The sequence below is a fragment of the Labrus bergylta genome, chromosome 22 (assembly GCF_963930695.1).
Source record: "Labrus bergylta chromosome 22, fLabBer1.1, whole genome shotgun sequence".
Classification (NCBI taxonomy): domain Eukaryota; kingdom Metazoa; phylum Chordata; class Actinopteri; order Labriformes; family Labridae; genus Labrus; species Labrus bergylta.
The window spans coordinates 3337620-3353297 of NC_089216.1; the positions used below are offsets into that span (position 1 = coordinate 3337620).

At 41.0% G+C, this 15678-nt stretch overlaps 2 protein-coding genes across 2 annotated transcripts; both read left to right on the forward strand.

Annotated features, from left to right (window-relative positions):
• The first annotated feature begins 221 nt into the window (after positions 1 to 221).
• On the forward strand, positions 222 to 4603 carry LOC110000070 (low affinity immunoglobulin gamma Fc region receptor II-like). The gene is made up of 7 exons (XM_065950838.1): positions 222 to 331; positions 587 to 631; positions 724 to 987; positions 1065 to 1304; positions 2386 to 2502; positions 2829 to 2915; positions 3820 to 4603. The coding sequence occupies exons 1-7, from the start codon at positions 301 to 303 to the stop codon at positions 3912 to 3914; spliced, it is 879 nt and encodes a 292-aa protein (XP_065806910.1). The 5' UTR covers positions 222 to 300; the 3' UTR covers positions 3915 to 4603.
• Positions 4604 to 9585: 4982 nt separating this feature from the next.
• On the forward strand, positions 9586 to 12712 carry LOC136177501 (low affinity immunoglobulin gamma Fc region receptor II-like). Its single transcript, XM_065950900.1, has 6 exons — positions 9586 to 9616; positions 9874 to 9918; positions 10011 to 10274; positions 10352 to 10591; positions 10949 to 11086; positions 11931 to 12712. Exons 1-6 carry the CDS (start codon positions 9586 to 9588, stop codon positions 12023 to 12025), a joined length of 813 nt encoding a protein of 270 aa, XP_065806972.1. The 3' UTR covers positions 12026 to 12712.
• Positions 12713 to 15678: the final 2966 nt, after the last annotated feature.

The following is a 15678-nucleotide window of genomic DNA, read 5'->3' on the forward strand; positions in this document are numbered from 1 at the left end:
AGATATCTTGAGTTTATATTTTTAACAGCTGACATTTTTATTTCAAACTGTCTGACTTTACGTGTTCGTATTAATGTTTTCACATCATAGCAGTCCGCTTTGTTCTTTGGCTCAGCCCAATGACGCTAATCTATCAACTGTGGCTTTACCACCACCACAGCAGCTCAGTCAGTGTGAAGTTCATTTTGAAAAAAATCCAAGTGTCAAACTTAGGGTTACATGAGCAGTATAAATAGACCACACAGGAAGAAGCCCCTCCTCCGTTACACTTCAGTTCAGCTTGGTGTTCAGACAGTCAACATGGAGGTCGGCGTGCTCTGCATCAAACTCTGTGAGTACGATTGGTTAAAACTAAAGAGTGTAGTCGTTCAAGGTTAGGATGGTAATGATGGTTTAATGCAGAGGATGCTCTTGGGGCTTGGAAAGGATTTCAGGTTCAGAATATTTATGAGATTTTCGCCCTGAAAGAAAAAAATGTAAAAGTCAAACATCAAAGGCAGCTTTAGGAGCTGTAAGAATCAGTTGAATATACGACTGTTAAAACACGTCTCACTCAATGTGGAGCTCTTCTCTTTTGTTATTCCAGTGGTCCACGTGTTATTCCTGCTGTGTGCACATGTCCAGGACGTTGGTAAGTACCAGGTTGATGCTTAGTTGTATTTTAACTTCAGTTGGTACTTTCTGGTGAACTAAGAGAACATATCTTTCTTTGGTTTGTTTCAGATTCACTGATTCTCCGTCTTGAACCAAACAGACTGCAGTTCTTTGAATACGAGTCTCTGATCTTCCATTGTGAGGATTCTCATGACTCGACTGGATTGAAAATTGTACATCGGTCCAAAGGGGAATTAGTCAAATGTAACACTACAGTGACATCAAAAAGGTCATCCTGCACTATTCATAATATTTTTCCAGAGGACAGTGGGCAATACTGGTGTGAGTCCAGAGATGGGAAGAGAAGCGACATCATCCACATCACTGTTACTGGTATGTTTGCATTAAGACGAGATCTTTACATGCACTCATCTTTGTGTGATATAAAATATGAACCCCATGTTGTTCAGATGGTCCTGTGATCCTGGAGAGTCCCATCAGTGTGGTGGAGGGAGAGGCTGTGACTTTGCGCTGCAGACGCAAGACGACCTCTACCAATCTCTCAGCTGATTTCTACAAAGATGGCCACCTTATCAGAACAAGCTCTGCAGGAAACATGAGCATCCCCAGTGTTTCCAAACGTGATGAAGGATTCTACAAGTGTATCTCTGGAGGAAGAGAATCAGCCGAGAGTCTGATGGCTGTCCAAGGTGAGACACATCAGTGTTACCAAATCAAATTTAAAAATATGTGTGATATAACTATGTGTTGAAACAGTATATTGATTGATTTGAAAAGGACAGCGTACATTAATCAACATACAGAGGGATGTAAATGTACTTCCATGTGGGATGGGTCTTATAAATGACCTGACACAAAAATGAAATATGAATTCATTTATGTACCCAAGTTAGCCAAAGGCTAATTTTTGGCTCACATCCTCTTCATCCCTTTATAGTTTACCCAGTGAATCTTTGGTCTCATATTGACAATGATTCAAGAGAATTGTGCTCGAACTTCACATCACTGTTACTGGTATGTTTGCATTAAGACGAGATCTTTCCATGCACTCATCTTTGTGTGATATAAAATATGAACCCCATGTTGTTCAGATGGTCCTGTGATCCTGGAGAGTCCCATCAGTGTGGTGGAGGGAGTGACTGTGACTCTGCGCTGCAGACACAAGGCGACCTCGTCCAACCTCTCAGCTGATTTCTACAAAGATGGCCACCTTATCAGAACAAGCTCTACAGGAAACATGAGCATCCCCAGTGTTTCCAAACGTGATGAAGGATTCTACAAGTGTAGCATCTCTGGAGGAAGAGAATCAGCCGAAAGTCTGATGGCTGTCCAAGGTGAGACACATCAGTGTTACCAAATCAAATTTTAATGTGTTGAAACAGTATATTGATTGATTTGAAAAGGACAGCGTACATTAATCAACAAACAGACGGATGTAAATGTACTTCCATGTGAGATGGGTCTTATAAATGACCTGACAAGAAAATAAAATATGAATTTATTGATGTACCCAAGTTAGCCAAAGGCTAATGCTTGGCTTACATCCTCTTCATCCCTTTGTAGGTTACCCAGTGAATCTGTGGTCTCATATTGACAATGATTCAAGAGTTTTATCAAACTTGAATTGTGCACGATTAAACTGCATACTTTACATTAATAGTAAAAGTTGAAACGTTCAGGTTTAAAATCTTTTCTTCTAATCTTTCAATCCAATCCAAACCTAAAATCCTCTGTCATTGTTTACTTCATTACTTTGTGATTACATTACAGACAACCAGGGAGAGAATGCCTCATCCTTTTCCACCCCATGGATAGTTATGACTGTTTTATCGATTCTGTTGTTGCTGGTTGGACTTCTTCATTTCGGCAAATATATTCGGAACAAAGGTACAAACACATTTCACTAATGAGAGGCACTTATAGTGATTGATGGGTCACAGTCCCCTTGGAATTTTTGCATTTTACATTTGTTGAATGTATTTAAAGGATGAATGGGCCAGTTAATAACAGTGGGGTCTTGAACACAGCTTATGGATTCTAAAGGCCCTGACACACCAAGGAGATCGTCGGCCATCAGTCCTAGTTGCAAATTGCACATTTTTAAACCAGGAAGTGGCGTTATTGTTTCATCATGGGACTTTGAAATCTCTATATATTTTTAATGCCTGTGTAATGTATCGATGTGGATTCTTATCACACATTTGTATTTTCAGTCACTGTTGAGGCCCGTCGAGTGTCAGCAGATGCACCAAGCGACCAAGTGATTTATGCTGCGGTTACAATAGACAGCACAAAGAGAGGTACGTCACTTGACAGTTTATCCTGTCATGGTTCTTTTCACAGTCACGATTCTCCATCCTATGTCTTGATCTTAAACACAATTCCTTTTGAACCTTGGGTAGTTTAACAACATTAAATGACTACTTCATGGACAGAAATAATTTTTTGATATCCTTTATTAATCCCTGAGGGAAATACAACATACATACAAAACATACATGGTCTAAAATGATGTTGAAGACTCTAGGCAGGTTTTTTTTAATCTTTTCAAACATAATGGTTAAGGTCTTCACTGAGAAACAAAAACAGCTTATTTCTATATGAGATTTAAAGTAGTCGTCAAGGTGAATTCAGCTGCAGACATATTCTCCGATAAAGTCTACAGAGAAGTGAAATGTACACTTCAGATTCAAACACTGAGAATATGCATAACATAGCACTTTGTAAACTACAAATAAAGTTATTATTATTGATTATTGTAACTTAAAAAGTCAATTATCCAAGCTTGGATTTGATGCCTAATGGTTTTATACAGTTAACAGACATAGAACAGGGCGTCATCTGCATATTGATGAATAATAAATCACACACGAGAGGTAGCAGGATTTAGGAAAGTTTTAACAAATAGGATTCAAACCTAAGCCTCCAAGAACCCAAAAGATCAGAAAGGTTAAAGCAAAGAATTCCTTTCATTTCATCAAAATCAAATCAAAAATGTGTTAAATAAGGTGAAACGTTTCAAGCTTAAACAAGGAGGCTATAACCGTAGCTTAGACTAAACTCCACTTGGTGACCCAAGTGACACTCAACAACTGGGTGAGACTTATTGTAATATAAACGTAAACTAAATGGTGCCTGATGTTCAAGTGTTCTAGTAAGTATTTTGGCAACACTGTGAGATAATTCAATCTATACTCAAAACAGAGCAAGGAGTATCCAGAACCATGACGGCGACAGTTCACTCAGCTGGTACCAACCGACCTTTGACACAGGAACCCCTCTATTCTTTGATCCAGTAGGTAAGACTCAAGACATTACTGACATTCATATCTGGTAGGATGGACAGCAGAGGTTAGAACATGACCCATATTTACAGCTTTCAAACGTTTATGTCACTGGACGTTGATGTTCAACCAAAGCACCACTTAAGGCAATATTTCCTACGTGCTTCGGTTCAAGCTTTAGCTGTCATGCGTCTCAGAATGATACGACCTGTGTTTTTTTACATTAACTGTGGTATGCTCAGAACTGTTAACCCTTTCTGTCTTCAGATCGCAACGTGACCGCTGAATGAAGGACGAGCAGCACATGAGACGTTTGGTTGAACCTGATGTGTGAAAAAACACTTTTTATTTTATTTTGCATTGTAGAAATGGTTTCCATGCTTTGCGTCCTACATGTGTTGATGTTTAAAGATATATTAAAGAGATGTGGTTTGTATTTTCAGATGTATTATCTGTTATTATATAGTGACAGTTAAACCCACATGTTCCATCTGCTGTGTGTATTTACGTGAGTGTGAAACTGTGGTCAACCACCACCTTGATGCTGCAGCTTCACTTTCATCTGAAGCATGCTGACCGAGTCCAAATAAAGAAATGAGTCTGACACTTTAAGTCTAACGTGATTGTAAATGTCATACATGAGAAGACAGAAAATAACTGTGCCATTAAAGAAGTGTACTTGTGTTTATTCTTTCATGCAAACAGTATTTTCTCAGGGTCTTCTTATCAGCAATCCCGATTCATATTCAACATGTTCAACAAAAACGTCTTTTTGAGTGGACAGTATCGGCAGTAGCTCTCAAATGCTTTGAGCTGAATGCTATTACAATGCAAGCTAATATATTCAAAATTACCATGCTAACATGTTAATGCTAATTAGATCAAATATTTCACTCTCTTTACGAAAAGATGAGTTTCACCATCTGGGGACTGAATGTCTGAACAGAATCTGAAGTAAACCCAGGACCTTCGAGAAAAGTGTTCTTGATTCTGATTGGCTGGCAGCGGTACGTATAGTTCTAGAAGAGTTCACAAGTGGGAAGGGTTTTAAGGTGGCAGGTTTTTGACTTTTGTCACAGAAAAAAAAGAAAAAGCTTTGAATGAATAAAAAATCAGATCTTTATGGCTTCTCACTGTGAATAAAACGATTGTTTTAACCTTTAATTTGTATCCACCATTGGACTCAGAACAATATTTAGCATGTGTTTTCCTTTGTGAACATTACTTTGTCTACCAAACAAGGTGTTGGAAAGAGATTGGTCACCTTGCTTTGTGTAACCACGAGCATTTTAAGTCACCAATGGGGTAATACGGAAATATCTATGAAACAGATAAAGAATCATACTCACACGGCCTGATGTTAAGAGCACTGACCTCCATGTTTACTCTCTGAACATATGACTGAAGTTTAAGCCATTACTAGGCAACATAGTGACTTAAAGTGTTTCACTCAAAGTCTCTATGAACTACACACATTTAACTATTTTCAGGGGACAGGGAACAACAGGGAACATCCGTATGCAGTCAAAGACAGACACAACATCAACTTTAGGTAACACAGAACTTGACTTGCTCAATGCAAAGAAGATAGAAACACAGCAGGACTTTGCAGAGAGCCCAACCATCCAAGATTTGGATGAGAAAAGAGCCAGCCTTGATGTAGAGTTAAATGAAATGAGGACAAAAACAGAGATTTGTTGGTGCTGATTAATTTATTAATGAATTACAAAAAGGATCTGGAGGACCAAAGAAAGCACTGTAAAGCAAATCAGCAAGAGATCCAGAGACAGAACAGCCAGAATCATCATGTGTTAGAAAAAGATTTGACAAAACAGAATGGAGAGAGTTACGTGAAATACTCCGAGGATAATGAGAGAGACATGATCATGAAGTCCATATTAAATATGGTTGATCAATTGATGGAGAAGAAGCAGCGTTTGACCAGTAGGATGGATGACATTATTAAACAACAGGGTGAGATTGAGGAGCAGAAAGAAAAAATAAAAACCAAACTGAAGTAAGAAGTTTCAAAGATATAATTTAAAAAAGGTGATACCCTCGCGAAATGTAAAAAAAACAAGCTTTTCAGTCCCGTTTCAGTTTGGACTGTTGATCTATTTAGGAATAAAGTGTTTGAACAAATACAATGTTCACCCTGAGCAATGTCAATGTCAGGATGTGGCAACACTTCTCTTCACAGAGAGGTAATTATGCCCTTTAGTTTGGACTATGATTGTGATGTGTTGCTTGAGTTCACTATTTTTAATGTGCAGTGGAACATCCAGTTTTATTCTCTGACTTATATATTACAGTATACCAAACACAAACTCCTATATACGACTCTTAGCTTTCTTGTTTGTTGGCTAACTGTGCATTTGGGTGGATGCTCTGATGCCAATGGTGCTGACGGTTTACAACATTACTGTTCTGGTAAATATAACAACAGCATCAATCATGACGTGTGAGCACAGAGACCACAGTGAAGCTCTGTGGGGACAGCAGAAACAAGACAAACACGTTCCACTGTGAAGAACTGAAACCTCCAAAAATAGACTTTAGCGCTGTGAGATGTTCTCATGGTCAGCGTTTAAAGAAGTTCAGCACGAGTGTCAGGCAGGCCGTTATGAAAGTGTGGTTGTTTGAAGGCTAATACATGAGCACACACCCCTCCCCCCCAATACAAGATACCCCCCAGGGGTCAGAGTATTTCTGATTGTGATAGGATAACAACAAACCTAAAAAGATGATGTCCTCACAAGAGAGCAATCATACTTTAACTCAGTGGTTCCCAAAGTGGGCTTTGTGCCCCCCTGGGGGCGTGATCCTTTAACTTTAGCCTCCTGTGGAAGGTGTGTAGGTCCCCTCTGAGCTCCGGTCGGGTGGGTGGGTTGGGTGTGGGGATGAAGGTGAGACCTTTTCTCATATCTCCAGCTGCACGGCTGTGAGGGAGAAAACAGCACAGAGGTTGGTAATGTTGGACTGGTGGGGAGTTGCGATTTGACAGTTGACCCCAGTTACAAGTTTAATTGCTGTTTCCAGTACCTGAACAACATCCCGGCTGTGTTTGCAGTCCAATGTATGTGGTCCTTGTCTGTCTGGAAGAGTAGTGGATTTATTTCAGGTATGAAGTTATATTTGGAGGTTATTGTGTCGTTGAGTTTTGTTAGTAGTGTCTTTTTGTATTTTTCCAGTCTGGGTGAAAAGTTTATGAAGGGGATGTAAAGGGTGGCGTTGGGGAAGGTGGTCTGGCTGGTCCTCCACATAGTCTGTAGTTGTTTGAGTTGTGTGGTGGGGTCGTGTTCTGAGAGGCAGTTGTTGAGTCCGACTGAGAGTATTAACTGTGTGGTGTTGTGGCATGGGGTGAGTTTCTTAAGTATGCTGGCTATGTGATGGAAGTTGGCTCCGGGAAAACTGTCTACCTGTATGTGTGGGTCTGTGAAAGGAGGGATCCGGGAGAGGTTGGAGTCACCTATAATGAGTGTCTTCTTCCGGACCTCCAGCGACCAGTCCTGTATCTTTCTGTGAGTGTGTGGGTGTGTGTGTGGTTCCGGCCTACTTGGGGAGCCAGGTGCTGCCACGAAGGCCCTGGTGGTATAAGAGGTGGATATCTCAGATGTTGGGGGTGTTTTCAGCTTTGGTTACTCTCTTCATCATCATCACCCTTCAGAGCAAGCAGCTCTGGCTCCCTCTGCTGGTTGTGTGGTGTGTCTGTAAGTGGAGAGGATGAGATGGTGTTACTGCAGGGCAGAACAATGTTACTGTAAGGCAGTGTCTGTTCAGTGCGGTTATTGACTGTGTGTGAAGCGGGTGAAGAGGGAGGGGAGGAGGGGGCGACAGGGGGGCAGGCAGAGGACCCAGAGTGCACTCTGTGGGAGTGGATAGATCTCAACCTTCACTCGCCGTCCGGGGCAATGGGGGCCGTCCGGGGCAATGGGGGCTGAGTCACCCCGCCGGGCCCCGATGCCGTCGCCAACCCCCCCAACGTACGGAGACCTGAGGAAGTGGTGGGAGGAGGAGAGGAGGGGGGTGGGCTAGACTTAGGGGATGAGGAAGGTATGGTAGTGGAGAGAGGGGGGGAGGAGGATGAGAGAGCAGGGTTAAGGTTAGGTTTAGGGGAGGGGTAGGGTGGGGTAGTAGGGGGAGGAGGAATCAAGCGAGTGGAGGAAGAAGGGGGACGACACAGGTTCGGGTTAGGGGGGAGGGGGGTAAGGCAGGACAGGGGAGGAGGAGGAGGGAGGCCAGGTAGGAATAGGTAGGAGAGGATGGCGAGGGAGGTTACGGTGGGTGGTAGATGGACCTGCTGGTTGGGAGAGTGGAGGAAAGTCCAGAGGGGAGAGCTGAGGCACAGGAGGGCCCTCCTCGCTCCGGGGCCCCCTGGTTAGGAGGTCCCTAAGAGTGGAGACGGAGGAGGATGTGAATGTCTTCCCATACCTCACTGGACGGCCCTATCCAAGGCCTTCTGGGTTAGATTAGGGTTAGGGTTAGGGAAAAGGGGTAATGGCCCAAACTGCTACCCCTAGCATGTTTAGGGTTAGGGTTAAACTCTCATTCATTACCAACATTTCCACATTTAGCTGTTTTATTCAGTTATTGAAATTTGAGATTACAACATATTCCAAATGTCTACTATAACACATTATTTAGATATTCAACCTTACATCACTTCCTACATCTCTCTGGTTTCAAACAAGCTTTTTAAAATGATTAAAACCAGCAGGTGAATGCAGAAGTGAAACAAAGCTCAAACAGTCAAACTTCTACGTATTCTCTTTCTATGAAAGACTGTTCCCCCAGTTCAACCATGCTGCTCTTTCCTTTTGTTTGACTTTCCACAGCACACCTCGCTCACCATACCTTCACTCATGCATACACCCTTACAAGGTCGATTAGCTGACGTCCACATCCTCACAATCCTTCTTTAATCGACGCATTCACTTTGTTGTGAATAAATATGACATACTTTTGTGAGAACCTCCTCATCTACTCCCATCGTTTTGTCTCCCGTGTTTTCAGTCAACCCCAAACTGAGGGTTCCTGTAATATAACTGAACCTCATCAGTCCGCAAAGTCTTTGATTGTCATACAAATGCACGTTGGCCATGAGGGAGAGGAGCAGCACAAATTCCAACATATTGTTGCTTAAAGACAATTACAAAGTTGGCTTACTGTCAGCTGGAGAATATATCAAGAATTAGAGGATAAGTGTCCCAGCAGGACTTGGAAAACGCTGAAAGTCGTCCATATTGATGCTTTAAACTGTGTGGACAGTTCAATTGCAGGTTGTTTCCAGCTCACAGCAGCAACACCTGACCATCAAATGATTAAAGTGACCAAAGGATGAGGGCTTATAGTTTCAGCTCTGACACTGCCTTGGAGGTGTGTCTGCAGATATCTTGTGTTTATATTTTTAACAGCTGACATTTTTATTTCAAACTGTCTGACTTTTCATGTTTATATCAATGTTTTCACATCATAGCAGTCCGCTTCGTTCTTTGGCTCCGCCCAATGACGCTAATCTATCAACTGAGGCTTTACCACCACCACAGCAGCTCAGTCAGTGTGAACGTCGTTTTGAAAAAAATGTAAGTGTCAAACTTAGGGTAACATGAGAAGCATAAATAGGCCACACAGGAGGAAGCCCCTCCTCAGTTACACTTCAGTTCAGCTTGGTGTTCAGACAGTCAACATGGAGGTCGCCGTGCTCTGCATCAAACTCTGTGAGTACGATTGGTTAAAACTAAAGAGTGTAGTCGTTCAAGGTTAGGATGGTAATGATGGTTTAATGCAGAGGATGCTCTTGGGGCTTGGAAAGACTTTCAGGTTCAAAATATTTCTATGAGGTTTTTGGCCTGAAAGATAAAAATGTAAAAGTCAAACATCAAAGGCAGCTTTAGGAGCTGTAAGAATCAGTTGAATATACGACTGTTAAAACACGTCTCACTCAATGTGGAGCTCTTCTCTTTTCTTATTCCAGTGGTCCATGTGTTATTCCTGCTGTGTGCACATGTTCAGGACGTTGGTAAGTACCAGGTTGATGCTCAGTTCTATTTTAACTTCAGTTGGTACTTTCTGGTGAAATAAGAGAACATGTCTTTCTTTGGTTTGTTTCAGATTCACTGATTCTCCGTCTTGAACCAAACAGACTGCAGTTCTTTGAATACGAGTCTCTGATCTTCCATTGTGAGGGCTCTGATGACTCGACTGGATTGAAAATTGTACATCGGTCCAAAGGGGAATTACTCAGATGTAAAACTACAGTGACATCAAAAAGGTCATCCTGCACTATTCATAATATTTTTCCAGAGGACAGTGGGCAATACTGGTGTGAGTCCAGAGATGGGAAGAGAAGCGACATCATCCACATCACTGTTACTGGTATGTTTGTATTAAGACGAGATCTTTACATGCACTCATCTTTGTGTGATATAAAATATGAACCCCATGTTGTTCAGATGGTCCTGTGATCCTGGAGAGTCCCATCAGTGTGGTGGAGGGAGAGGCTGTGACTTTGCGCTGCAGACACAAGATGACCTTTACCAATCTCTCAGCTGATTTCTACAAAGATGGCCACCTTATCAGAACAAACTCTACAGGAAACCTGAGCATCCCCAGTGTTTACAAACGTGATGAAGGATTCTACAAGTGTATCTCTGGAGGAAGAGAATCAGCCGAGAGTCTGATGGCTGTCCAAGGTGAGACACATCAGTGTTACCAAATCAAATTGAAAAATATGTTTGATATAACTATGTGTTGAAACAGTATATTGATTGATTTGAAAAGGACAGTGTACATCAATCAACGTAGAGAAGGATGTAAATGTACTTCCATGTGAGATGGGTCTTATAAATGACCTGACATGAAAATAAAATATTAATTTATTCATGTACCCAAGTTAGCAGAAGGCTAATTTTTGGCCCACATCCTCTTCATCCATTTGTAGGTTACCCAGTGAATCTGTGGTCTCATATTGACAATGATTCAAGTAAATTGTGCTCAAACTTTACACCACGAGAAGGCGTGCATTATTTCTATTTCTGTCTTCTTTGCAGAGTCACACCAAGAGATTCATGCGTCCTCAGATCTTCTGTTGATCATCTTCAGAAACATTCTCCCTGTAGTAATGATGGCTTTGCTGCTGGTGCTGCTGGGACAGCTCCACTGTGGGGAACTCCGAGGTAAACCCACAGGTAAACAACAGCACCTCATGTGCACTCAAATCGAGATGGAGATAATGAAATAAAGGATATGACAGGATGAACGACAAAGACAGACATTTTCTCCAAAGTCTTGTTTGGTTGCCAGAAATGAAGAGCATCCGATAATGCTTCATTCAGCTACTCAGCTGCTGTCTTCCTTATTATAGTGCACCTTGTTCATTACATGTAATGATGATCCACTTATATTCAGTGCATGTTGTGCAAATCAATGAAAACATTTTTAATCAGCTTAAAGAATCCAATCCATAGAAATGTTTTGAAATGAGCAGATCAAAGAAAATGGCAGCACTTCCTGTTTGACATGTTTCACATATTTAATTCACATGTTGATGAATGTTCAACAGATGTTTGTTCTTCTTCTGTATAAGGACCTGAAGATAACACAAGTCAAATCACACTGTGCACAGTTTGTTTCAGTGTCTTTCTATATTTGCATCTGTTGATGAATAATAAATCACACACGAGAGGTAGCAGGATTTAGGAAAATTTTAACAAATAGGATTCAAACCTAAGCCTCCAAGAACCCAAAATAACAGGATAGCAAAAGATCAGAAAGGTTAAAGCAAAGAATTCCTTTCATTTCATCAAAATCAAATCAAAAATGTGTTAAATAAGGTGAAACGTTTCAAGCTTAAACAAGGAGGCTATAACCGTAGCTTAGACTAAACTCCACTTTGAGTGACCCAAGTGACACTCAAGAAATTGGTTTAGACTTATTGTAATAAAAACGTAAACTAAATGGTGCCTGATGTTCAAGTGTTCTAGTAAGTATTTTGGCAACACTGTGGGATAATTCAATCTATACTCAAAACAGAGCAAGGAGTATCCAGAATCATGATGGCGACAGTTCACTCAGCTGGTACCAACCGACCTTTGACACAGGAACCCCTCTATTCTTTGATCAAGTAGGTAAGACTCAGGACATTACTGACATTCATATCTGGTAGGATGGACAGCAGAGGTTAGAACATGACCCATATTTACAGCTTTCAAACGTTTATGTCACTGGACGTTGATGTTCAACCAAAGCACCACTTAAGGCAATATTTCCTACGTGCTTCGGTTCAAGCTTTAGCTGTCATGCGTCTCAGAATGATACGACCTGTGTTTTTTTACATTAACTGTGGTATGCTCAGAACTGTTAACCCTTTCTGTCTTCAGATCGCAACGTGACCGCTGAATGAAGGACGAGCAGCACATGAGATGTTTGGTTGAACCTGATGTGTGAAAAAACACTTTTTATTTTATTTTGCATTGTAGAAATGGTTTTCATGCTTTGCGCCCTACATGTGTTGATGTTTAAAGATATTTTAAAGAGATGTGGTTTGTATTTTCAGATGTATTATCTGTTATTATATAGTGACAGTTAAACCCACATGTTCCATCTGCTGTGTGTATTTACGTGAGTGTGAAACTGTGGTCAACCACCACCTTGATGCTGCAGCTTCACTTTCATCTGAAGCACGCTGACCGAGTCCAAATAAAAAAATGAGTCTGACACTTTAAGTCTAACGTGGTTGTAAATGTCATACATGAGAAGACAGAAAATAACTGTGCCATTAAAGAAGTGTACTGGTGTTTATTCTTTCATGCAAACAGTATTTTCTCAGGGTCTTCTTATCAGCAATCCCGATTCATATTCAACATGTTCAACAAAAACGTCTTTTTGAGTGGACAGTAACGGCAGTAGCTCTCAAATGCTTTGAGCTGAATGCTATTACAATGCAAGCTAATATGTTCAAAATTACCATGCTAACATGCTAATGCTAATTCGATCAAATATTTCACTGACTCTACGAAAAGATGAGTTTCACCATCTGAGGACTGAATGTCTGAACAGAATCTGAAGTAAACCCTGGACCTTCGAGAAAAGAGTTCTTGATTCTGATCGGCTGGCAGCGGTACATTCTCTCTCTTTCTTTCACACAAACATGACTCAGGTACGTAGAGTTATAGAAGAGTTCACAAGTGTGAAGGGTTTGAAGGTGGCAGGTTTTTGACTTTTTGTCACAGAAAAAAACAGAAAAAGCTTTGAATGAATTAAAAATCAGATCTTCTTTATAGGTTCTCACTGTGAATAAAACGATTGTTTTAACCTTTAATTTGTATCCACCATTGGACTGAGAAGAATATTTAACATGTGTTTTCCTTTGTGAACATTACTTTGTCTACCAAACAAGGTGTTGGAAAGAGATTGGCCAACTTGCTTTGTGTTGCCACGAGCATTTTAAGTCACCAACGCCATTTTTGAGTTTCTACCTCCAACATAAAGAAATCTGAGACACTATTCCTGAACAAACCTAATTTAGTATAGCTGGTTATTAATGGGTTAATGTTGATACAACACTAACAATGAGTTCCCCCTGCTGTACAATGACCACACTGCATGAAAAGAAGACACAAAAAAACTTCCATCACACATCTTTAATAAAAATGTGAACTGCTGTTACAGAGAGGCAGACATGTTTTGTATTGTTGTTGATATAAAAACATTTAGTGGAATATTACAGTTTAAATGTTCATGTTACCATCACAAATGTTTGTATTATAGGTCGATATTTTATGCAGATATGAGCAGGAAGTGAAGCTCTGAGCTGCACGTGCTGATTGCTTGGGCAGCACATGATGTGGGTTTTATAGACAATTTTAATCTCGGGTCCTTTTGTAACAGTGACGGTGTTCACACAAACATTATGGGCTCACAGACTTTACGTATGACAGGTGCTCTATAAATAACACTGAGATGAGTTGCGGCTCGTGGGTCAGGGTTAGAGAAGACGTGCTCTCAGATGTGAATATTAAATATAGAAAGACACTGAAACAAACTGTGCACAGTGTGATTTGACTTGTGATATCTTCAGGTCCTTATACAGAAGAAGAACGAACATCTGTTGAACATTCACCAACAAGTGAATTAAATATGTGAAACCTGTCAAACAGGAAGTGCTGCCATTTTCTTTGATCTGCTCATGTCAAAACATTTCTATGGATTGGATTCTTTTAGCTGATTAAAAATGTTTTCATTGGTTTGCACAACATGCACTGAATATAAGTGGATCATCATTACATATAATGCAGCACAGAGTCACAGCCTCTCCCTCCACCACACTGATGGGACTCTCCAGGATCACAGGACCATCTGAACAACATGGGGTTCATATTTTATATCACACAAAGATGAGTGCATGTAAAGATCTCGTCTTAATACAAACATACCAGTAACAGTGATATGGATGATGTCGCTTCTGTTCCCATCTCTGGACTCACACCAGTATTGCCCACTGTCCTCTGGAAAAATATTAGGAATAGTGCAGGATGACCTTTTTGATGTCACTGTAGTTCTAAATCGACTAAATCGACGATGGGTATGATCAGGGTTGGCCTCTCAACACAGTGACACAAAACAATAATAAAGTTTAACCATAGCGCCCCCTAATGCAAGGACTAAGTACTACATCATACATACTTTCTCCAATCTGCTTAAAATTTCCCAGGTATGATCAGGGTTGTCCTCTGAACACATTGACATAACAATAGTCAACTTTAAGCATAGCGCCCCCTACTGCAAGGACTAAGTACTACCTCCCATATAAAATCTCACATTTTATTCAATTTTCACTTGAATCATCTCAGTACTGGCCTGATCACATCCAACCTAATACAATTGGGCCACTGACATAGCGCCCCATACTGGAAATAGGCGGTACTGCATCTCAGATACTTTGTCTGATCTGCTTCAAATTTTCCAGGTATGATCAGGGTTGGCCTCTGAACACATTGACATAACAATAGTCAACTTCAACCATAGCGCCCCCTACTGTAAGGACTAAGTACTACATCCTATATACTTTGTCTGATCTGCTTAAAATTTTCCAGGTATGATCAGGGTTGGCCTCTGAACACATTGACATAACATTTGTCAACTTCAACAATAGCGCCCCCTACTGCAAAGAGTAAGTACTACATCCTATATAGCAGGGGTTCCCAAACTTTTCAAGTCGTGAACCCCAAAATAAGGGTGACAGAAACTGGGGACCACCCACTGTCTTTAAGGTGGTTCGTTATATATGACATTAGACTACTTTTTGTATATTTACAAAAATGGGTAAAAATATATACTTATGCTCTTTTAAATTATTTTTTATTTTTTATGGAAGGCATTTCGCGACCCCCCTCTTGATGGCTGGCGACCCCCTGGGGGTCCCGACCCCCACTTCGGGAACCACTACTATATACGATGCTCAATTTCCTCCAAATATCAAAGCTATCATGACAGTGCCAGCCTGAACTGCTCTATGTCAAAACTTTATGTGATCTTCATTACGTTGCCTTATTCAACATGCCAGTACTACGACTTTTACACAAATCGAACTGCACGGCCTGCTGCTTTGCCACGTTAAGCTGCTGCTGCACTCCTGCGGTCGTGACACACCCCGACATGCACAGGGGTGCGAGGGCCCTTCATCAGCGCTTGCGGTTTTAATCATTTTTATTATTGTCGTTTTTATTGTTCCGCCACTTTGCGGCTTTTTTTGAGGGCCTGAACGTGCCCGAAAACTCAC

Bases quoted from the DNA above. Each gene is read 5' to 3' on its own strand.
- LOC110000070 (XM_065950838.1), top strand. From the start codon at position 301: ATGGAGGTCGGCGTGCTCTGCATCAAACTCT. The intron at 632-723 runs GTAAGTACCAGG...GGTTTGTTTCAG, and splicing joins TGCACATGTCCAGGACGTTG to ATTCACTGATTCTCCGTCTT. The intron at 2,916-3,819 runs GTACGTCACTTG...TACTCAAAACAG, and splicing joins AATAGACAGCACAAAGAGAG to AGCAAGGAGTATCCAGAACC.
- LOC136177501 (XM_065950900.1), top strand. From the start codon at position 9,586: ATGGAGGTCGCCGTGCTCTGCATCAAACTCT. The intron at 9,919-10,010 runs GTAAGTACCAGG...GGTTTGTTTCAG, and splicing joins TGCACATGTTCAGGACGTTG to ATTCACTGATTCTCCGTCTT. The intron at 10,592-10,948 runs GTGAGACACATC...TCTTCTTTGCAG, and splicing joins GAGTCTGATGGCTGTCCAAG to AGTCACACCAAGAGATTCAT.